The sequence below is a fragment of the Mixophyes fleayi genome, chromosome 8 (assembly GCF_038048845.1).
Source record: "Mixophyes fleayi isolate aMixFle1 chromosome 8, aMixFle1.hap1, whole genome shotgun sequence".
Taxonomy (NCBI): domain Eukaryota; kingdom Metazoa; phylum Chordata; class Amphibia; order Anura; family Limnodynastidae; genus Mixophyes; species Mixophyes fleayi.
In genome coordinates, this window is record NC_134409.1 from 125,223,689 (window position 1) to 125,248,971 (window position 25,283).

The 25,283-nt window shown below is 40.1% G+C and overlaps 1 protein-coding gene across 5 annotated transcripts in view; it reads left to right on the top strand.

Annotated features, from left to right (window-relative positions):
• Positions 1 to 2,574: 2,574 nt before the first annotated feature.
• The window catches only part of TAFA1 (TAFA chemokine like family member 1), a 314,483-nt gene continuing 291,774 nt past the window's right edge, over positions 2,575 to 25,283 (top strand). For 2 of the 5 annotated variants that reach the window (XM_075183407.1, XM_075183408.1), the window contains exons 1-2: positions 4,227 to 4,290; positions 4,837 to 4,960. In XM_075183407.1, coding sequence (XP_075039508.1) covers positions 4,273 to 4,290; positions 4,837 to 4,960 — 142 coding nt within the window. In that variant the 5' untranslated portion in view covers positions 4,227 to 4,272. Of the gene's footprint in view, positions 3,068 to 3,207; positions 3,271 to 4,219; positions 4,291 to 4,836; positions 4,961 to 25,283 lie in introns of those variants that run through there. The other 3 variants (XM_075183409.1, XM_075183410.1, XR_012678596.1) reach the window with 3 other exon arrangements.

Here is a 25,283-nt window from a genome sequence, read left to right on the forward strand (position 1 = left end):
CGTGGCTGCTGTACAGTACAGTGCTGCTGTGTAGGGCCAATGTTTAGCTCCTGTTCCTTCGCAGAGGGGAGGGGTTTCTGGAGAACCAGGAACCCCCCCTGCGTGCGCCCCTGGTCTGTAGCTATAACCAATAGACGACATTATAATTGGGATTGAACCAAGGAATTTTAGGTAACTATTATTAAAAATAAGTTTTGCTCCTGTTTTTCCTTTCTCTTGATCAACACAAGTAGAATCTATGAAAGGATGAACTTGATGGACCTGTGTCTTTTTCCCCCCTCACTAACAGTGTAAATCACTATTGATTTTGACACTGTGATATCACAAGTGTTTTACATGGAAGACTAGCCATCCTCTCGGATTGTGAGAGAGGCTTAAGGAGCAGTAGTGGAGGCATTCCAGGAATACGCTCCTTGCAATGTAATCCTGTTTATGATCTCATATGACATGGTACAGATGATGCACACCAACAGGAAGAGCAGGCAAAGAGAGTGAATTATTTAACCTCATGCATTCATTCTGCGAACCAGAGGAAAGGCGGCCAATAGGGGGCTTAGAGAAGTGCTTAGAGTTTTTACTGAATGGAGCAAAAAGATAACACAGGCTATAAATCACAGAACTGCTGTGCACTGGGTACGAGGAGTATCTGGCGCCAAGTTGCAGTCCTCACAAGATAATCCTTTTACATATAATTAAGTGAAAATGATCGATGCACGCTATGAAATGTGATACTCAGCAGCACGTTCACACAATTCCCAGATATTGCTTTATGCTGTTAGTCCGTTTCCCATGAAGACCCTCATCCTGCATTTCAATAAGTGGCCGGGGTTATCCAAACAGACACGGAATAGAGGCACTTAATTTGAATAGATATCCATTCATGTAAAGCTTTATGTAGGCTTTAACCCATACTTAGGTAACTAAAGGCAGTGTTCCCTCTAAATTGAGCAATCTGGAAAGGAAAGAGTTAAAAGGTCACTCTAATGAGGGCTCCGCCCGAAAGGTTTGCATTCACAATCTGCAGGATGTTTCCTAGTAAGATACAGGTTTAACTCTATCATTTCCAGATTGCTCAGCTTAGAGGGAGCACTGACTACAAGTGCCAGCATTCTGGGACTTGCTGATTGACAATAGCAGGAGAACTGCAAAGTACCTACTGCTGCGTAATACACTTACCTGGCAAGCTATGGAGGACTGTTGGTAGTGGGCCATTCTGATGCTTGTAGTTCCCTAACAGTTGGCAAGGCAATGGTTACCTACTTTTGCTCTAAACCCTATCCTGACTGTCAGTCTTACTACATTCAAAGACCACAGCTGCTACAGAACCTCTTAGGTAGGAAACAATATTAATCGCCCCACTACTTATTACAGACGTGGAATACAATGACAAAAGTCTATATATTTTCACAACATTTTCCTAATCTATTATTGAATTAGTTTCTCTCCAATAGGTCATCCCAGGGTTTCCCAAACCCAGTCCTCAGGGCTCCCCAACAGTGCAGGTTTTCCAGATCTCCTTGCTGGAGCACAGGTGTATTCATTACTGACTGACACATTGTAACAGATCCACAGGTGGTCCTAATTATGTCACATGTGATACAGAAAACCTGCACTGTTGGAGAGCACTGAGGACTGGGTTTGGGAAACCCTGGCTCATCCTATTAAAATGACTGTAAATGTATTTATGTGTACAAAGTGCCAACAATACGCTTGTATTTTAGCTTCTAGCTAGTGGGGTTAATGTAAAACAACCTTTATTTATGTACTGCCATGACACATGACTGTAATACTAGCCTCAGACTCAGCCACAATCTGCAAAACGTCCACTGCTCTCTACATCACCTGCTGTAATACTGCTTAAATCAACCAATTAATCACACTTCAGACACTCTCCATAATCAGACTATCACACTATTGCGGTCATATAGTGCAGTCAGGGAGTCTCACTCAGAGAAATATCACTGAAGATGAACGGATACATTTTATCAGCCTAAAAAGCTTATTCACAAAAAAAATGGCAAGACAGCCCAATAACCAGGGGGGCAATACCCCACAACTCAATAATACCCAACATGTACTGTAAGAGATTATCTATCTATCTATCTATTCTATTTCTGTTGTGCTACATACAGTATTTAAAGATTCCAATATGTATACATTATAACGAATGCAAAGGGAAGAAACAAACATGTAATTAATGTGCATGTGTGTATATTATAAGCACTGTCTTATACACACATATAAACGTGTGTGTGTGTGTGTGTGTGTGTGTGTGTGTGTGTGTGTGTGTGTGTGTGTGTGTGTGTGTGTGTTACAAGAACAGGACCTCAAGGATATTTGGGTAGACAATCATGCACAATTATCCTCAATTGCCATGTGGTCTTCTAAATCCTCAGCCACATATACAAGTAATAGAACCCATATTTCAAATGATTTTTTTTTTTTGTGTGCTCCAGTAAAGGAATCGATTTGCGCAACGAGACACTTAGGCTGACATTGGAAGTTTTTTGTGGGCAGTCACAAAGCGGCTGGGTAGTTTTTTTTTTTTTTTTTTTTACAGACAAATAAGGAGCTGTCTCTTTAAGACATAAGCTTGTAGAGGAGGAATGCACGATAAGAGTAGAGTCACAACATCCACAGTATGGGCAGCGCATAGAATTGTCTGGCTTGTCTTCTCTACACTGAGGTTCATCCAAGACTGGGGAGGGAAAGGGATCTGTCCTGACACAACTGCACATCCTCATTGCAGGAACAACGCCAGATGCCTTCTGCACAACAAGGTGACGCTGGGATAGGATTTAAAGAGGAAAAATGAGCGAGTTTCCACCCTCCAAATCTTGGCCACTTTTCCAGATAACACAGTCAGAGCTGTGATGTCTCTCTCCTCCTGTGCACATACTGTAGGAGTGGGAAGCGGATCGCACAGAACCTTGTAATTCCCCAGGAAGAAGATTATTTGGGAAACTGGCTAAACGAGGCTTATTTTGGTGCAAATGGATTTTTAAAAAGTGTTAGATCGTTCCAATGAACGCCCCTGGAACTCCCTGCCCCTGGCTGGATTATTCAGGTAAGAAGCTTTCAAAGGCTGATAAGAGGTAGTAATAATAATGCAGATTTAAAAGTCATCTGATAAGACGGTTTATTATGTAGGAAGAAGGGAAAGGCAACGATCACGTTACCGGCAATAAATGTGCTTTTGTTCCCTGGCATGAAATGAGTTATCGATCAGGAATTATAGAGGGCTAAGGAAAGACAGCATGGGGTGATTTCGTGAGTAATGGGGAGCAGGAGATACGGGAGAAGTTGATGGACTTGGGGGACCATATGGGATGTTTAGCACTATGATAAATCGCTATCCCTTCGATACAAATGGACAGAAAACTTACATCGATAAGGGGTCGTTTTAACCACATGACCCCTTCTTCTATAGTCCAAAACCCCCTGAACTTCTGAGTGACCAACTTCATACAGACACAGTCCTCCGCTGTGTCCTGCTCATCGTGCAAAGAGTGGACAACCCTTCAATATTAACTAATGATATATTATAGCGACAAAACCGGTCAATCCCTGCTATATATTGCCCGGATTGGCGAGATCATTTTATTTTCAGCATTTGGTCAGTTCATCAGTCTGAAAGCGGATGTAGTATATGTAATCTATAGTGTGATTATTTCTTTGGCTCATGTCTGTATGTTATATATGCATGTATCATAAGAACATAATATATATATAAATATATATTCTCCATATATCTATGTATATTCTCTCTCTATATCTATATCTATATCTATATCTATATATATATATATATATATATATATATATTTATATTTCTCACTAGCCACCTATCTAATAAAAAGATAGGACTGGTCCTTATGATATATTTTTGTCATCCACATACATAAATGATCTATATACATTATAATATGCTCATTGTAGTATCTATATTGTCTGTAAATATGAATATATATTATAATCTATTACAATACATTAAGTAGGGTAAGATCACACTGTCATTGAGAGGTTTCACAATTTCTTACAAGTGACTGAGGGAAACGTACCCTTTGGTCATGAATGCTTTTTCCCTCAATGAGACAGTTTCCTCTGACCGTACTGTTAAATAAGGGACCATAATAGTGTGATTGGCTGAATATGGAGAGTGTCTGAAGTAAGATGAACTGGATGGTATAAAAAATATTCTACCAGGTGATCTAGAGGAATAGACGTTTCGCAGATTGACTGCATTTGAGAGCAGTGTAACAGACCTGGGCAATGGTGATAGAATTACAGGTGATATTTTTTAACTTGATATTTAGTTTAGTAATAATAGAAAGACAATTGAAATGTTCACACTGTTTATCTCAGTGTCAAGATCTGTCCATTTACTCTTCTCGGCATATAATCCATATATATATATATATATATATATATATATATATATATATATATATATATGTGTGTCAATGTATCAAGTAGATTATAAAATTATAAATAATATGTTCCTGTGTAACCACCAGGAACCTGGGGGCTATCAAAGTGTTCATTTATGTGCAGAATATATTATTATTATTATATATTTATTTTGAGGTCATAAATACATGACATAAGATTGCAGCTAGCTACTTTATTACACTGCCATTTGTACTGCTAAGTGGTTCAGCTGTCCCTGCTGGCATGGCTTGTCTGGGCTCTTTGTACGCTCCTAACCTTTGTGTACAATCTGCAGCGTACTAAGGCAGGGTGCTGGGTCATTCAATATAGAATCTAATTGTTACCACTTGGACCCTCCCTTAAGTGAAGGCTGGAGATAATAACTCATGTCTGTGTTTCATTTAGAGAATGGCGATGGTCTGTGCGATGTCTTGGGTCCTGTATTTGTGGATAAGTGCCTGTGTGTTGCTGCTCTGTCACGCGTCTTTCCATCAGCAGAGCTTCCAACAAAATCACCTCCACCGGCCAGGTAAGAACCTGCTTGGATTCCACTGTTTCATATCACAGTGAATTATGTTCAATCTCTGCTGTCTTAAAAATCTATCAACCGTAAATTACCTTTATCTTGCGCTGTCAAAAGGGTTAATGAAATATTGGCTTTGACTAGAAGACCTCAGCTGCTGTAGAACCTCTTGGAAGAGGACATGACAACTATTGGCCTTTTTTTAAATAGATGTGCCCCCATCCGGGACCTTACTTGGACTACATTTTTGGCCTTATGAGCTCGTTCCTGCTTCCCAAGAGGTTCTGCAGCGAGATAAAAACCACACACTGTACTGTTTATGTTTGCTACAGAATTTCAATGGTATGTCTGAACCTACGACTAGATTTTAACCGGCGGATTTATCTCTCAGCCTCGAAAACCCAATTGTCCAACACACAGCCTATGGTCACTTTCAATTTCCGTATGAGGATTTATTTAGAACAATGTGTAGAAACTTGGTAAAACTACACAAACTTAGGCATGGGCTCTTAACCAAGACCCACGTCGTAATCAATGACAAAACATCTGCAGCATAAGTCTGTATATCTTTTCTGAATAATTGTGAATTTATTCCTATGCATCAGGAATAAATCAGTCACCGCTTATTAAATTATATTTGCAGATAACAATTGGGTTTTTATTGCAGTTTGCAATGATTAACAAGTTATGTGTGCAAAACATGGGTACTTGTGTAATTAGCCCCAATGTCAGAAAATGTAGGCTTTATTGTACATTTTATTGTGTTAGAAAAGAATGACGTTGGTTGGCAGGTCATGTGACTCTCCATATGTGAAAGATTTGCAGTACATAACAAAAAAAAAACAACCAGGAGCTACTTAGGAGGCTGAGGCTATCGCAAAGCACGCAGCCTGGGGTGTTTATACCAAGAGAAAAAATGCTTCAAAGTTGAAAATTGTTTGTGGGAAATTGAGAAAAAAAAGATTTATTTAGTATAAAAGGTCTGGGGGCATTGTGTTTTCAGTTTTCTTTATTTTCCTTTTTTGTGTCTGCCTATTGGGTGTTCTGGGTTATATGTCTTTATTTCAAAATAGTGTTATAATTTTGCACAGCACTGTACATCTCTCTTTGTGTCTGTTCAATAAAGTTTATAATCAGCTGCAGTGGATATTGGTTTACGGGGGGGGGGGGGGGGGGGGGTGAGTAATGGATTAACCATCTTGCCCTTCACACTACTTAGTGGGTGTAGATACGCCCATGGAAACCAATTATATTTATATATATATGTACATATGTATATGTAAGTATACTGGCCTGCATCACTTCTGCATGTCTATAATAGCTTTTATATGCCCGTAAGGGATCTTTGTAAAGTTTATGGGTGACTTTAGACCATTTTACTATATATATATATATATTTGTTGACTTCTTTCAATTTCTAGATGTTATAATTATGCTTCCAAGTTACCTGTTCTTAGAATATTTCATCCCTGTTCAATTTTAGATAAATGTTTGCCTTTGTCATGAGTCAGGCAGTGGTGTTTAGTATTAAGCCATTTGTTTTGGGCACTTGATACTCAAATATTTTGGGAAGACTGTGTTGCTATGTCCGACTTAACCTGTTAATGCAACTTTAAGTACTGCCTGTTTTTTGTCATTGGTATCGGTAGCAGGATGGCATCTATCAGAAACCACACTTAATTTTATTTACTCACCACCAAAAATGTCCTACACAAACGTGTTATTGATATCCAGATTCACATGAAGGATCAACTGGCTGACTGTGTCAAGCAAGGGTTAATTGGAAGGCCATGTCCCACCAACTCGTTTTTATTGGACCTATACCGTCCTTGGATCTTGGCTGAGGATGATTTTTGTAGTATAACAATTGGTGAGGTCATGTCGGACCAATTGTAGAATCTGACTGGTTATAAAACTATTATACACTATAGTAGATGGAGTGATATTGTTGTGCGTTCCTAATATGTACATATTTGGCAATTTAAAAAAGTAGACCAGTGCTTAATGTCCTGGTCAGTCCAAGGAGGTCAGTGGGAATGTTTTTGTGACTGGCTTATGTAACCTGCCACCTACCTACTATTTAAATGGCTTTATCCACCATATATGGAAGCCTGTCTACATAATGGCCAAACTCCTCCGATCGAACTACATCCCTGGCTATATCGGTTAGATTTAAAAACTGGATTAAAAGTGGGTGTCCACGTTGTAGACTTATCTGACTTATTCTTTAACCCCTACCCTTCGCTGAAACTAGTATTTTACTAAGGTCCTTCCTCTGGGACCACTGCTGTTTGTTCTCTGTACTTATAAATAGTGGGGATATCTGAAGGCCCGGATACTCTATGACCTCTAGATGCCGGAGTAGGGGGAGGGGACAGTTGTGATTGGAGGAATGTTGACTTTAATTTCAACCCTTGAGCCGGACTCAGAAGTCAGTATGAACGCTGGCCAGTAGAGGTCCCCACAAATTGTAAGTATCAGTACCCCACTGAAATGGAATGGGGAAGGAACCTCCACCAAAGTACTGGATAGGGGAATGGGAGTGGGTTAAAAAAACCAAGGATGGTGGAATGGTGTTTAATAAAGTGAAGTTGACATATGGAACCAATATTAAGACTGAGTTTGGCCCTCTGCCAAGAAGACCTTGTTTTCGGATATGAACACTACATCTCTGTTTTGTGTATCTCCTCATCCTCGCATCTCATCCAAATAAATAAACCGTGCATTGCCGATAGGAAACGCAAACTCCAGTTTGTAAAATCAACCCAAAACAAGGGCGTCTTCCGGGGCAGAATGGGAACCAATTAGACGTGCAGCTCAGCGTTGGCCTAAGCATGAAATATCACCTATTTCATGAAGCAGGAGCAGGAAGATGCTAAGTGCATACCAAGTACTGGGGAAATGTAAAAAAAAAAATGACATATCTTTCACTCAGGGCTGTGCTAGTGACAGAGTGAAGCTTTACAGTCTGCTTCATCACTGTTTAGGAGCAGCAAATGCTTTCCCCTCCAGCGCGCCTCTTTTAGAGCAGCTACTCTATACCCTACGTGAGTAAGATTGATGGGGCGCTGATCCCCGGCAGCCAATTTCAGTCTCTCAAGAAATAATCCACTACATTGACAGATGTGTGGAATTTCACGATCAGTTCACATCATTCAGACATTCTGCACCTGAGTAGAAAGTAAAGGGGGTAACAGGAAAAATATTTAGCAAACCTGAAGCGTTTTAATGGGATCCATGTTTCACCCATACTTCCTCATTTCCACGTACATAACATGTTCGATCCGGATAACATAGTTATTATTAATAAACGCACCAATTGAGTGTACTACGTTAACTAGAAAATCCGTCTGTATTTTAATGAATTCTACTTTGGCTCTAACTATACCCGATTTTTTCATTTGAAAGCTATTTAGAATGGGTCATTACTTTCATTTAGTCTCTCTTTAAATACGATTACAACATTCAATAATAATAAAACCCCCTAAAATATATCAGTTGATTAACAGTCGTCAACAGATGAACATAACGTAAACTTGGCTTAGTCTGAGGATGACAAAATGATAACATTTAAAAAAAATGATGCAGCAATAGGTAAGAGTTATATAATGATCAATTATAACCCTATTATGTATGATTAGCTAATTAGAGAATCAGTGATTTCATTCTTCTTGTGCATTTCTCATAACTGATATGGCAAGATGCCACTTAATAACAAGTTTTATTGTGAATTTTATACAAGCTGGAACATATATAGAAATGTAACCATGACAAATTTCTGCACATGTTAATGCTCAATTCAAATTTCCTACGCCAGTAAACTCCTGAATTGTGTGTAGTTCTACCTGACCCAAGCTTTTCTCTTGGATCCTAACCATTTTCTAGTGTAGTGGGCAGGACAGGGGCCTCAACGATGTGATTCGCAGCCTATCATGTTATTTTGCCCCGCCTCTGCGGAGCAATATCGTGACTTGACCTCCCTCCAGGATCCACAGGAGGGGAGAGTTTCTAATTTGGCAATTGCTGTTTATTTGCTGAACTTAAAAGACTGAAAAAATATAAAACGGTAAATGCGGGAGCTGCAAAAGTTTGGGTACGCTTCCTTTTGCTTCGTTAAAACTTTTTTTTTTAAGGTCTTAAAACTTGATTGACTTGTTGGGCCTCAAATTATGCCAAGTGAATACAATTCCAGAGTTGAATAAATGCTCACACTTTTCTAACCTTTTGGGATTTTGTGCCTATGCTCAGCAACCACTGGCTTCCCTAACAGCTGGCCGAGGACATAAAAATAAGGATAATAGATAGTTACAAAGCAGGGAAGACTATACAAAGACATCTTAATGCTTCAAGCTTGACATTTCCACGGTCAGAAACATCATTAAGAAATGGATGCCAAGAGGAAATGTTGTCGTCCAGGCAAAATCTGGAGGACCCAGAAAAATCTCTGCTAGAACTGCTCTTGAGCTGGTCAGATATACAAAGTGTCACTGACAAGGACCTGCAGAAAGGTTTAGGAGAGGAGACTTGGTCAACAGGTCCACAGAACCTTGCTTGCTCAAAAATGTTCAGCACGGAACATACAATTTGACCATTGGTGGCCAAACATACAATTTTCCTTTAACTGGACTTGATTAGATTGGACAAATGCTACAAAACATTGAATCAGTAGTATAATACTCTTATAAACAATATTTGACGACTCTCCCGGAGATTCCAAAATTTCAATTCCATCTTCCCACCTAAAGCCCATTTCCTATTGAAATGGGTGGTATGGGGACCAGGACGACGCGATGGCTGCTTTGCATCACAGGGCTATGGTAAACATTATTAAGCATTATTATAATTCTTTATTAATATAACCTCAATGTCTTCAATCCAAAAACTTTATTGCGGTAGATCAAACCTTGCTCCAGTGCTGTGCACAGTCTAATTTCCATACCTAAGGAACAAATACACAGTCACCAGGGCTAGTTTATTCAATTAAACTGAAGGTATATCTCGGGGACCACAACAGTAAGAGTAAAGCAGAATGCTTTACAATTAAACTTGTTAACAAAAGTCCTCAGAGTTGCACTGAAGAGCACATTATTATTGTCCATGCATTAGATTGAACTTTTAAATACCTAATTTCAGAGCACACCTCTTTGACTGAACAATGGATCCTCAGATTTTTTTTTTTGCGTCTTGCTTGTAATAATACTATTATATGAAGATCTGTTTCAAGGTAATTTCAAAGGAGCCTTTAAACCAGTCTACCCAACTCGGTCCTCTTCTTCCAGACTCTCTTAACCAGACCCATGCTTTCAATATGTACCTGTTTATCTCATTGGGTAAATCTGCCATTAATGGAGTCTGCAGTATCAGAATTACACTGTGTGCTTAGACAGAAATAAGTCCTAGATTCGGCTTTACATTTTTCAAGAAAGGGGAGCTACAATATATAGGGGGAAGAGTTAAAGGGAATAAAAATTGTGTTTCATGTAAATGCCTACACTCCCTAAAATATTTGTCTAGAGCTCTTTAAGATTCTTCATCACTTATGTTTAACCTTGAGCTGGAAGAGGATAGACCTGATTCTACTAGGCTTTAAGTTATGGTAACTAGTTGATATAACTTTAAATACCCCTCGGTGTTTCTAACCCGATATATGAAATGTAGTAAGACGTCAAAGAACTCCAGATAATTTTATTGATATATGGGATTGAAAGTCTCTTCTGTCCAAAGGACATAAAAAAAAAAATGTTTGGTGTCTGTCAACTTTGATCATTGATTGCTGATCTACAGGGAGACCATGATAATAATTGGGAGCAGCTGGCTAATAACAAATAGCCAAATTCCTTTTATTAACCTAAATAAGATCAACTGGCTGTGTTAAGACTTCTCTATGCTTGACAGAAAACCTACAGAACCCTGTAATTACTCTGCTGCTTTTTGTTCGAGGAACATCTGAATTTGTAGTCGCAAAGGACTTTTACATTATTCATCTTGAGGTCCCCTGTGCCTGAGTTTTCCTCCATCAACATGGGTTGTTAGTTTGAAGCATGTATTTTTGATTACACCTTGGGCATGATATATCAATGGACTTCATGTTGTACTGACAATTACTCGGCACAGGAATCCACAAACTATTGCACAATCGTCTTATTCACATAAACAGCCTTAACTTTAACAGCGCCTTACATAGAAATATACTAGTTAAATCTCTTTTTTATGGAGATCGGCATGAAGAACCTCGCTCGGAGCCGCTTTGATGTTCCGTTCATTCTACTTCCTCATCATATGTTGAATATTACATCATACCAGAGCTTTCAGGTTGATACATGGGGGATATTCTATAATAGCGGAGGAGTGTGAAAATGTTCTTAAAAATGTTTTCAAATGAATTACTATATATTTTATTATATACACATCTTTCTGAAGTATTTAGAAAAATTTATGTTTTTATAGTCCTACACTGATCTTATCAGATATGACAATTTCTTACATCCTTTTTTAATATGACGGGCTTATTCAGTTAGCAAAAAAGAACATAAACAAAATACATTACTATAAATTGCATGTGATGATGTTGTGCAGTTAACTGAACCACACCAACTTTTCAATAATTAACAGGAGGCAGAAGTGGTGTTAGAAGTGGGGATTTAATGTTATAGAGTTTAGGGTTTTATTTATAATGGGGAGGCCGAAAATATCATTGCTGCAAATGGAAAACAACACATAATTAAGTACCGCTACTACTTACCGTGCAGGGGATGTGCTGGAGTCCCAGCGAAGACCCCCCCCTCCCCCTTCCTATTTCACCAATATTTCTTCCGAACTCTGAATGGACGCATAGCGCTCTCACCAGAAAGGCTTCAGATGGGTCCCATTGGAAAAGTCAGGGAACGCCACCCCGAGATGACGTTACCTTAATAAATGGACTAATGACGTGGTCACGGGAACAGCGGTAAGCTCCGGAAGCTCTGATAAGCTCGGTCTGATTTCTCCGTCATTAACCCTTTGTTAAATAACAAAAAGCAGTGAAAGAGCTTACTGCCGGAGTCTGTGCCATCATTTGGCTCGTAACTGCTTGTTAAATAGACGTCATGCACTACAAAGAACAAGATTCCTAAAGATAAGGCATCACTGACATCCTCCTCGTTTATAGAATATCTCAGTTGTTTATCTTAGCATGTTTTCTGCTCTCTAGGAAGTTGTTGTGTTTTTAAGAGGTGTGCGATACATTGGTGTATTTTATATACTTATTTTATTAGTACTGTTTGATCAACGTAATGTTTTGCAAGTGACAGGAGAACATATTTTGGCCCAAACGGCCCTCACACATACACAAGGAGTAATGGCATGCTTACAGAATAGCAATGCTGTGGGGCTTAAATGTTATCCTCCTAGAAGTCCTAATGGTCTTAAATGAATCTAACAAGCCATGGGTAATCACTGCTTATGGCAGTCAGATGCTCGCTTTACATTAAAGATGCTCATTAAAAGAACTTAGTGGGCCTGAGTCATTAAGGAAAAGTAAGGCAAAAAAAAGGAGTAAATGTACTCTGGGACAACCATGTTACAATGCAAAGGGTGCAAATTAGTTTATTATTTTTGCATACAAGTTAAATATTGACTGTTTTTTCATCTAACACACAAATACTTGATAGCTTTATTTTTACATTGAAGTTAAAAGTTGATTAAGGACATGCCCTATCCCAACTATAAATCTGTCCCCCACATTTTCAATTTAGCTCCCCCTCCAATGCAACATGGTTTTGCCCAGGTGCAAAGTTACTCCTTTTTATGCTCTGCTCTCCTTAATGGCTGAGTGTATTTAGTGCAAGGTCTGCACCTACAAACCTTATTGTGCATCAGGCAGCTGCCGCTCCTGTCTGTCCTTGTCCCAGCCCTGTATTTTGTAGTCTAATGCACTGCATGTGTGTTCTAAGACTCTTCACTCACCTACCTGATTACCCCCTAAGGAGCTCCTCTAGACTTCAGAGCAAATCCAGCTAAAGGGTGCAAATTTGCACTTGGACGAACCATGTTGTGGAGCAAGAGGTGCAAATTCATTATTTGCATGTAATACACAAATATTGAGGTTTAGAGTTGAGCTAGAGCATGCCCTCCCCCGCAATTCTGAATCTGTCCGCACATTTTAAATTTGTACCCCTGCATCATAACATGGTTTTGTCAAGGTACAAAATTGCACCTTGTTGCTAGATTGGCGCAAATCGTCCTCTTTACAAGAAGTAGAGGAGGGTTACTCTCCTAGGAGCCTGAACTTCAGTAGTCTCCCAAACACACCAAGAGAGCAGTCAAGTATGCCCTAATTACGTTATTTCAGATAACGAGGTAGCACGGTGGCTTAGTGGTTAGCACTTTTGCCTCACTGGGGTCATGAGTTCGATTCCCGGCCATGGCCTTATCTGTGTGGAGTTTGTATGTTCTCCCCATGTTTGCGTGGGTTTCCTCCCGGTTCTCTGGTTTCCTCCCACATTCCAGAAACATACTGGTAGGTTAATTGGCAGCTATAAAATTGACCCTAGTCTCTCGGTCTGTGTGTATGTTTAGACTGTAAGCTCCAATGGGGCAGGGACTGATGTGAGTGAGTTCTCTGTACAGCGCTGTGGAATCAGTGGCGCTATATATATATATATATATAGCTGATGATGATGATGATGATAACGGGGATCTGACTATTTCACCCTGCAACTGAATGGTAATATCAGCAATCCACCAATATCTCTCTCCATAAACACATTAATATGAGCCTTGTAGCATTCCTCATTGACATTTTATATTTCCCTAAGAGGTTCCTCTCTGTATAACCATTTTGATGCAATTGCCACATCTGGAAGTACTGTTATCTCAGAGATATAATTCCCAATGGCAAAGATCCATCATTTTGTTGCCATAAAGAGAAGAGAGAGATCAAAACTGCAGTCTGTTACTTTCAGGGCTGAAACGGAGGGAGTTGTCCTTGGCACAAGGCGGCTCGGGGGCACAGGTGTAGCACTGAACGCATACAAAGTTTTTCCTGATTTAATTACTACTCAACAGCATTCTGATGTGTACAAAGCAATTCACAATGCATTTGCTAGAGCCCAAATTTTAACTGGGAGCGATAAGTTGAAGCTGAAAATGATTGGAAGAAAGGGCACAAGGCGGACATCTGTACCTTGTGTGCCAAAACATCTTCTCCCAGCAATGAATGATTACCCTTTAAATACTTCCAATGGGCTATTTATTTTCAGACTGCAGAGAGGCCGTAGATCTTCTAGTAGGAAATGCAGCACCTACGGATTTTTATTAACATTATTTCATTTTAACACATAAATCATACGTAAATGACAAAAACAGCAAATTATAGCAATCCTATCCAGCTACTAGTTAAGACAGCTGTTATTGTGACCTTAGCTATTGTATTGATATAGGGTATAGCACATTTTGGAATGTCTAGCAGGCTGTCCTCTCAAGGTTTCCACGTTCTCTGTGATATATCTATGATTTGTGGCAGCTAAAACTGTGAAGTGATACAGTGTGATCTTCCATTACAGATAACACAGAAGTATCGAATGTGTCAAGTATACTATACATTGCAAATTAATATATTTTTAATTCCAGCTTGTGATGCACGGAATGCAGGGTAGTCTTTAGAATTCTAAGTGGAGATGTTGCCTATAGCAACCAATCAGATTCTAGCTGTCATTTTGTAGAATACATTAAATAAATGACAGTTAGAATCTGATTGGTTACTATGGGCAACATCTCCACTTTTTCAAACCCGTAGTTTAGTGAATATACCTCTAAGAGTTTTTAGATAGATTAAACAAATACTTAGGATCTGACCAACCCGATACAAAACATGACTTCTATAGAACATTATTATGCAGTAAACAGTGTTACTGCTCTAAGTACATAGTATTTTATCAATGAGGATTTTCTTGATTTCTAATATGCAGACTTGAATTTGGTTTGAGTCCTATGTTCAACCCAAATTTTTATAAATGGATTTTTGTATTCAGTTGAATCCTGATATATGGATTCAGTTCATCTTTAAATTGTAAGCTCTATTGGCTAGGGCTATCTTTACCTTCAGTTTCATGTCATTGTGTGCTATTTATTTGTATCGTGAACCCCTCAATATACAGTGCTGCATAATATGTTGATGCTTTATAAATGAAGTATAATAATAATAATAATAATAATAATAAAAATAGTACATCTTAGTGTTAATCTATATGTCTATTTCCAAATGTTCTGTATAACGGTGGCTCAGTTGTTAGCACTTCTGCCTCACAGCGCTGGGGTCATGAGTTCAATTCCTGATCATGGCCTTATCTGTGTGGAGTTTGTATGTTCTCCCTGTGTTTGCATAGGTTTCCTCTGGGTGCTTCGCTTTCCTCCCACACTCCAAAAATATACTAGTAGGTTAATTGGCTGCTATCAAAAATTGACCCTAGTCTGTGTGTGTTAGGGAATTTAGACTGTAAGCCCCAATGGGGCAGGGACTGATGTGAATGAGTTCTCTGTACAGCGCTGCAGAATCAGTGGCGCTATATAAATAAATGGTGGTGGTGATGATGATGATGATGATAACCATATGCTAATTATTTGCTCAAGGGCAGATGGCAGCTTGAGTCCACAGACAAAGAGATAAATTGATTTACAGAGTATTCATGTTAGATGTAACTGTGAATTTCTTGCACTAACACGGTTCTCTATGTATTATTATACTAGCCTCACCACATAGGAGTCCAATTAAGTAAGCGGGCATATTAAGGGGCCTAATAATTAATGGCTGCATATGCCCCGTTAAATATCTTCGCTCATCACAATAACAAGGGATGATATTTGGCGGCCATTTATTAAAATATCAGCCCTAGACAGCGCATCCGATTGGTGGCTACCCTGGTGAAGACTTTCCTTATCCCTCTACTCCGGGAGTCTCTACTGCGCATGAGCAGCGGGAGGGGAGAACAGAATGGCTGTGTTGAGGTCTACCGAAAAGTTCTCCCTATAGGGTAGAATGGCTAATGCCATCGGGCTTAAGCTCAAGCTACGGAAATTTTGGCTTTTGCAGAGCTTGTTAAATTGCCCCAGATAGCATTGCTCATTAAAAATGATGAGGACTGTGGTTTAATGCAACACTTAGCCTAATGCAGGAGATATCTATGATGCATTAGGCTTTTGTTAGACATCTATGTAACGTAAAAATGCCTAAACCATGCAAAAAAAGAAATGCTACCGCCTGGTTTAAGACTTACTAAATAGGCGCCTAACAGTGGTAACAGCCATAACCAATAACATGAGCATTGAATTTGAGAACTTTGTTTCACACAAAAAAAAAAAAAAACTACCAAAAAACATCTCCCAAGATAAACAACTGGCACAAGATTTTCTAACCGGATACCTCAGTTGTTAATAATGGCTACTCATTGGCAAGTAACAGGTAACAGAACTGGCTATATCTAGGGGTAAATGTATCGAGCCGAGAGTTTTCCGGCGGGTTTGAAAATTGGAGATGTTGCCTATAGCAACCAATCAGATTTTAGCTGTCATTTTGTAGAATGTACTAAATAAATGACAGCTAGAATCTGATTGGCTTTTCAAACCTGCTGAAAAACTCTCAGCTTGATACATTTACCCCCTAGACACAATTCACAGGCTGTTTCCAAAAAATATAACTTCATCCTAAACGGATAGAGGATATAAACCCAAAGAAAAATGCAAGACAAGGAATCCAGAAATCAGCAAGACATGTAAGAGCCCCCCCCCCCCCCAAAAAAAATAAAATAAAAGCACACCTCAAAAAACTACATGACAAAATACAACAATCAGAAGTTACTAATTGAACAGTGTATGCAATAAAACACAACGTAAAGTATGTTAACAGCAATAACCAGACATGAAAACAGCAGACAACACTGTAAACAACATAAATCAAATAAACTGCATATATATTGTTATAATCAGTGATTACAATGACCTTACTCTGTATACCTGTCAGGCAATCGTCCCCACACCCCAGGCTCTGTGCCATCTAGCTCGTCTGCCCCCTTCATGTGATGCTGTGTAAGCGTCTTAATCCTGTTTGCATGTTTAGCAAATTGCAGCATCATACACATTTTTATTGCTCTAATAACTTTCACACTGGGAAATGACTGGGTCATTGTTGCTAGTTTAGCCATATTTAAACAAAGAGACTTTTGGAGTTCTCTGCAGCCTTCAGCACCACGGGCCACTTCCACGTACTAAAACATTTTCAATCTGCTGGCATTGATGGGACAGATCTTTCTTTCTATCTACCTTTTCTGCGCTTGCTTCCAAGGCATAAGACAAAACTTCCTCTCCTTTCCCCATTTTTGTTGGCATTCCATTGTCTTCCATCAACTGTCGATCTCCTAACTTAGTCAACTGCTAAACTCGTCAGCTTTCATTATAACCACTACAGGAATGGCACACAAATGTCCTTTCCCCAGCTCATGCATTCTTTAATGTCTGATGTTGACAACTGTTCAATCGCTATCTCTTTCAATGTGGCCATTCACGTCTTTACAGTAGATCTATGTTAGACAGACATGGTGGTTCCTCCTTTAAATGTCTGTCTTTTCACTTTCATCATTGCAACATGTCTAAGAGGTATCTATTGTTAACAGGAGGATTTACCACAATGCTAATCTTCTCTCTCAACCTTTTACAACTTGACTCTTGGAATTCCCTACAAATTGGTCTTCCACTTCATAGACCAGTCTGTGCTGCTGAGTGCTATTCATCTAACGAACTGTTCCCCCCCCCCCCCCCCTGTTGCATTTAACTGACAATCATGATTTTCTCAGCCCCTCAGAATTTATTTCACGGGATTCATCATCATCAGTTATTTATATAGCACCACTAATTCCGCAGCGCTGTACAGAGAAATCATTCACATCAGTCCCTGCACCATATGAGCTTACAATCTAAATTCCCTAACATACAGACCGAGAGAGAGACTAGGGTCAATTTTGATAGCAGCCAATTAACCTACCAGTATGTTTTTGGAGTGTGGGAGGAAACCGGAGCACCCGGAGGAAACCCACGCAAACACAAGGAGAACATACAAACTCCACACAGATAAGGCCATGGTCAGGAATAGAACTCATGACCCCAGTGCTGTGAGGGGTGTATAAAGCACAAATAATGGGCAACATTGTGGCACAGTGGCTAGTATTGCTACCTCATAGCTCTGGAGTTCAATTCCAACCATGGCTCTATCTGTGAGGAGCTTGTATGATCTCTCCGTATGTTTCCTTCAAGTGGTCCAAAACATAACATGACATGATTGGCAATGTATAAAAAAAACAACAATAATACTAAGAATAGTAATAACAATAATTAATAATAATAATAAATAATATACATTATAACTAAGTTTAGTGAATATCTCATGATAGGGACATCTACGGGTAGATTTACTAAGCCTTCTAACAAGGAAAAGTGAAGTTGTTGCCTATAGCAACCAATCAGATTCTAGCTATCATGTTCTAGAACAGTGTTGGCTAACATGTGACACTCCAGGTGTTGTGAAACTACAAGTCCCAGCATGCTTTGCCAATATATAGCAGCTTATTGCTGGAAGGATATGCTGGGACTTGTAGTTTCACAACACCTGGAGTGTCACAGATTAGCCAACACTGTTCTAGAATGTACTAGATAAATGATAGCTAGAATCTGATTGGTTGCTATGGGCAACACTTCCACTTTTCCTTTTAAGAAGGTTTATTAAATCTTCCCCCTAGACTGTACTGTACATGGATTTTGCACATGGATGTATTTACTGTGCCATAGACTGTACTATGTTATGTGCCACAATATGTGTTGCTACCAAATTGTGTTGTATAAGTGTTCACTGAAGACGATGGAATAAGCCTTTGTGTGTCCAGTCCCTGTGCCAGATTGGATGGACTCCCTAAAAATTAATTTATTACATCATGATAACTTTGCAAAACGTTCGAAATCCCTTTTGTCTTCCAGACTCCATAACTTTTCCCTTTCCATATGTTGCAAATAGCACCTCTGTTCCTCTGCTCTCTGCAATTTTTTTGCCAAACAGAGTCCGCTCGCTATAATTAATATCATTTCACTGCTTAATAACACGTTGTACACATTATATATAATTACACAGTGCCGCCCTCCCCCGAGGAGTCAGAGTAACACCAATCACTAGGGAACAAAACTAACACTACTAGGAAAAACATAGTCTCTTGTAAGACACAAGAGAGAGAGAGAGAGAGCTTGTGTTCTCTGATTAATCAGTGAACAAAGGAAGGTTGGTGCTGCAAGACAGAGAATTCTAAATAATGGATTAACATGGCGAAAAAAGTGACAGCTCTTGAAGAGGATTTGTGCAGTCCAAAAATTAATAATAGAGTCGTAAACCGTGGTGGGGTTTTTAAACGAACATATTGATGTTTAATTTATCAGAAGCCAAGGCTTATGAAGCCATATATTTGCACGGTGAGATATAGTTAGTAGGGATTTTTATTGGTTTATTATTTAGTAACTGGAATAAATACTTTCTTCTGCCAACATTTTCTGACTGTAAAATTAAAATCATAAATGCCCTTTTACATATATATTTCTTTTAAATTGTTGTGCAAGTCAAAATCGGTCATTTCTCTAAGGGGCGTGATCGACTTGTGTCTCAACAATCCTACTGTTCTGAACGTACACATGAACGCAAAGGGGCGCAAGTTTTATATAGGCTCAACTTAAAATATGGATGCAAGTTCTGCATAAGCGAGTGCACTATAATCAGGTCGTTGGTGGAGGGGGTCAATTTTCCTCCCCATGGCAGTCCCAAAATTCCGACATTTTAAGGGGTTCTGTCCCTGACCTATAAATTTAAAAAAGAAGACGCAATAGCAGTAAATCCAGATTTCTAATAAAGCGAGACCTCTCTGCCACGTGTATATGTCTGAATCAGACATGCTTAAATGCTAAGGTATCATGTACAAAAAGCAATCATTTCTTGGTTGATCATGTTTTGCAGTATTTTAATGGGTTCACTGCCATTATCATGGCACCAAGCTGACTGTCCAGTGGACAGAGAGATATATTTAAAACGAATGCTTTACAGTAAAAATTAAATGACTGTTTTTGCCATGACTGACTGCTGAATATATGTTAGGGATCACCGCCAAAGCAACAGGGGTTAGCAATGCTAGTTACAAGTGGGGCAGAGGACTACTCTTTTGTGGTTCATAAATAATTCAAAAGTTGTCTACATAGTTCACTGGGAAACTCTAAAATTACGGGGAGACCTCCTGAACTGTCATTATGTCACTCAGTAGTTTAAGTACCCCCTAAATCTCATAGGCAAACCGAAGGGGGGTTCCTAGTGCCTGGAAACCCCCCTCCAAGCCTGGGGCACTGTATAATTGAGGTGGCTGGACCATGCTTTCGCTTCAAATGGCTCTGCTTGAAAAGGGAGAGCTGTGTGCACCTAACAGTAGTCCACACAGCATTGCCCATGTATGTTATGGGGATAGGAAGAGTTGGAGAGCACCCAAACACTGTCTAAAATTATTACCACGTCCCCATGCATGCTGGTCACGCCCACTGGTGGTGTGGTGAGGAAACCCCCCTCTACAAATCCTGAGTTTGCCCCTGAATCTAGCATCGTAGACAACTGCCAAGATTCGTCCAGTGGCATCGCTGACCCTGTCTTCATCGTGCGCATTAGGTGTTACTGCAAATCTAAAAATATAGGCAGATACTTCCTTCAGTGGGATCATTCAATCGCTGACATGTCTTATTCACTGAATATGAATATAAAATGCTCTTTAGCATTTTTAAAGCTCCTCTTCCGTCAATATTAACTTTGAAAGGCTAAAGAATAAGAAAACATAGTAAAAATGACAACTAGTACGTAGAAAAATAGGAATTGTATTGTACATATAGTCAATACGAAAAAAATCGGGACACTTCCAGAAATAAATCATTAAAAACTGTGACTGTACTTGAAAAATAGGGACAGTTGGCAAATATAAAAGACTGGGAATAGGAAACTGACTGTGCTCCCAATAATTGCATTGCTTGTTGTGCAACAAATTCAAAGATACTCAATTTTTTTAATAGTGCAAATGGTTCTAAATTTTACTTACAGGGCACTCAATTCTGAGTTATGCTAAATATTGTTGTTGTTTTAGTTGACATTTTTTTTGTGAGTTTTATTCACTTTATTTATCGTGGATGCTGTCAGGCGTGCCAGTAACCGGGGACTCTGAGGATTTGACTGTAGGACTCAGGGTTTTTGGCCGATTTAATTTTCTCAGGGCTTAAAGCCAAAATAACAGGTTCACTCAGCCTAGTCACTGACATCTGTTCCCACTCAGCTATTTAATATAGATATGATAGTGTTAAAGATGTAGCTTGTTTAGAGAAAGTATATTTTGTTGGGTTGTACTGAACAGCGGATTCACAAGGCAGAATTCAGGGATGAGCGTAAAAATTTTTTTTTGTTATTTCTGGATTGCTCAACTTAGAGGAACCTCGTCCCTTAGTCCACCTTGACCAACTTCTGGTACTTATATGCAATATTTTACAATTGCTGCCCACTGTCAGAAATACCATGTTAGTATTTTTTATGTGAATTGAAGAAAATACATTTTTTATTAACAGATTCAATTGAATGTTAATCTGCTGGGCCATGGGTCCGATTCCAACCAGGGACCTATCTGTGTGGAGTTTGTATTCTCCCCCTGTTTTTGCATTGGTTTCCATATTCTCTGTATAACGCTGCGTAATATGATTGGTGCTATATAAATAAAGAGTAGTAATGATTAAAGTCTAATGCCCCTGTGTTTTGTCTTTTCCTGTTGTATTCCTTACAATCCATCCACCTACCTCCTTTTCAGTACAAGTTACAGATAACAATAGGTACTTGCATTAGTCTAAGAAATCTCTGGCAGTTTTGAGATACCCTGTCTTCACCATGTCACCCACCTGATGCCAGGGACCCCAAACTGCCAGGGTGAATAGAAATTCAAGTTGACATTTTTAAGTTCCGAAATATCAGGTATGGAGAGGTGTAGAGCATACTTGCCAACTCTCCCGGAATGTCCGGGAGACTCCCGCATTTTGTGAGAGTCTCCCGGACTCCCGGGCGAGTGTGGCAATCTCCCGAATTCTGCCCACTTCACTAGGAAGTGCCCCACTTCCTAGTGAAGTGGGCAGAATTAGATCCCAAACGCCGCGATTCCCGGTGAATCGCGGCGTTTGGCCCCGCCCCCGCTGTCAAATGACGCAATTTGTGTCATGACGTCACAGGGGGCGGGGCCGAAATGACGCGATTTCGGCCACCCCGCCCCTTCACGCCCCCCTCCACTGGCTGGCTCCCGGAAGGGAGCTGAAGAAAGTAGGTAAGTATGGTGTAGAGACAGGGAGGGGGTCAAGCAATATTCTGATTAGGCTGAAGTTTAGGATGCAGGATTTTGAGGGGGGCACTGCACGATTTTCCGTTAGGCTGGGGCTATCTGGACACGTCAGGGCTGGCCCTTGGCTAAATTGGGCAGCCCCGGCAGTCACCTTTATGTGAAAGGAAGCCTGGCAGCCAATCATATTGCTGTTTTGCTGGCTGTCAGTAACATACCGCGGTTCCTAGTATGGTCTCGCGAGTTAAGGATTAACACATCTAGCAAGACTGGACTGAGAATAATAATTTAATCCGTAGCAAATTTAGGCTCATAGGGCCTGGTTCAGAGTGAGACATTTAACAATTTGCTATTTCTCCCGCCGTGCACACTCAGAAAGTGAACTTACGCAACTGCGGCAATTCAGACCTGCAACTTTTTGGCACTTACGACTCTTTGCGTCTCAAGAGCTGGGACAGGGGAAGGAAGAGGTGTTCTACAGGTGTTCGAGCTGTTGCGTACGGATTCTGACGGATATAATTGCAGATCCGGCAGAAAAAAATATTTTATTTATGAGTGATCAGGGGTAGGCATAAGTAGCGGATGATGATGATGATGATGATGATGTCAAACACCCAAACGAGCATACCGCTTGTAATTAGAGGTTTGTGAATGATTCGCAGAAGCTTATTGAGACTTTAGAAGTTGCTCGGTCATAATTTAGGATCAAGCATATTGTAATAAAACCACCAACTAGCTTTAGCTGGGAACCCATCGTATTGTCAATCGGTTAAGTTTCAAAGTTTCACTGGTCCCACAGCTCAGTATTACAGTCCACTCAGTAGAGTCCTGTGGAGGACTGAACAGATTGAATCATCCAGCAGTGTCTCCAATGGCGTAATTGGCAATCCAGCTTCAAGTAGGAGGAGTCCTGGAGGGAGGGTTATTTAATATGTGAGGGGGGCAGAATATTTTACTGAGCAAAAGTGGCCACTTCAATAGGAAATCACAGTTAAAGTCTCCTTGCTGAGTATGGCTGTTTAGGCAAAGAAAATGTTTGCATACAACAACAAAAAAAACAGAGTAATTATAAAATAAACAATATCGACATGAAAAATTTCCTTCTTATTTTTTTTCCTATGAACCTTAAATTCCCACCGGCATCAGCAGAAGAATCATGTTCATTTATCACTATTTTTAAAGCAGAAAAAACCTCTTCTTAATGTATTTTCCATCCTCAGCCTTATTGAGTTATGTTTGCGCTGAACTCCTAAGTCCCACACGTGGGAACTTAACAGTGTGTCCACATCACTCAATCAATATCTCCTTAAATCTACCTCTCACTTTGCTTTAAAAAGAGCTGCTTTAATCTACACAACTTGTCTTTGTTTTGCTTTATTGTGGTTTGTAGTGCTGGTCTGTTGTTCTTATATAGTAACTTTATCTGTATTCTGCTTTGAGAAAAAAAAACAAGGATTGATTGATGAAAAAAATGAGTATTGCCATTCCCCAATAGAATTATAGTGTCATCAGAACTACCGGAGGTACAGGGGGTCCAGCCGATATGGACCCTGGAGATGAGGGAGGCCCAGCATTGTCAGGTCAACCCCCCCCCCCCCCCCGCCCCTCCCGCTCTGCCGAACCATGCATGCATGGGAAGGGCCCAAAAACTAGAGCAGCATCAAGCTGGTGTCAGTGTTGAAGGTCTTGTATCCTGGGCATTGATGTTAGTGATTCTTTGGGTGCAAATAATTCCAAATTGTTTTCAAAATGTTGAAAGACATTTGATCTATCTATCTATCTTTATATCTTCTATCTATCTGTTTTTCTACCTATCTGTACATATTTCTATCTATCTACCTATCAATATATATTTATATCGATCTATCTTTATGTAACCCCCTGTCACTGTGTGTAGTGTGGGGTGCAAAGGGTACACAGTGCACCTCCTCCTCAAGCCCTGGCTAGCTGATGGGCATGGGTGTAAATGATCAGGGGGTCCCTGCACATGCAGGTGTTTCTTTGTAGTTAGTGGGACACAGGTAATGTTACTTTGTGGTGCAGTGCAATAAAAGTCCCAATAATTTGGGCGCCAGACCCTCTCTATGACAAACTGAACTCTTTATTTACACTCCTCTTCCTCCAGCACGATAATCATAATGGTTGCAGCAATACAGAAATATATATACAGCTCCTTACTCTCTCCAACACAGTTCTTAATGAGCAATACGAATATGGTTGCAAATATATCTCCCTACTCCTCCTGCACAGTTCTTAATGTTATTCAGATGTTATATAACATAAATCATAGGTCTCTTACACTCCATACTCACTGCAGATCACCCTTTCTGCAGGGGCACTCACATGGATGCTTACAGGCAGGCAGCTTCTTCTCCATGCAACTCTGACACATGCTGTGTACCTCTCAACTGCAGCTCATCCCTCCTCTGCGGAGATGATGTCTCCTGTTGGCTCTGACACTTCACTCTGTGTACTCTCAGCCTCAGGATTTGACAATACAGCTACCATGCCTCTTGTAGCAACCCTCACTCCAGGGTCTCTTCCATGCAAAGTGTCTCCCTCTCTCTCTTGGGTTCTCTATAGTGACATGGCGTTCTCCCCCTCATCCAGGGTGCACATTCCTTGCCCTGACGCAGTCACCACGCTCAGACCTCCAGGCAATGCCGGGGGATCCTGGAGCTTCCACCCCACTCTCCCAGGTCCCCAGCTATATCTCTCCTCTGCTGTGTCTCCTCTGTCTCCTCTCTATCTCTTTTTCCCCTTTCTGACAGCCCCTCCTTCTCCCCTAGTCTCACAGGCTGGGCTGGGTTATTCCCATGGTAACCAGTTTATGTAACTTTTCATAAACTTCTAGCTTGCCTTCTAGGTGATCCCTTCTGTATTCACGGAGGTGCAGGTTTAACTAAAACGCCACTAGGGGGGGTGTTACA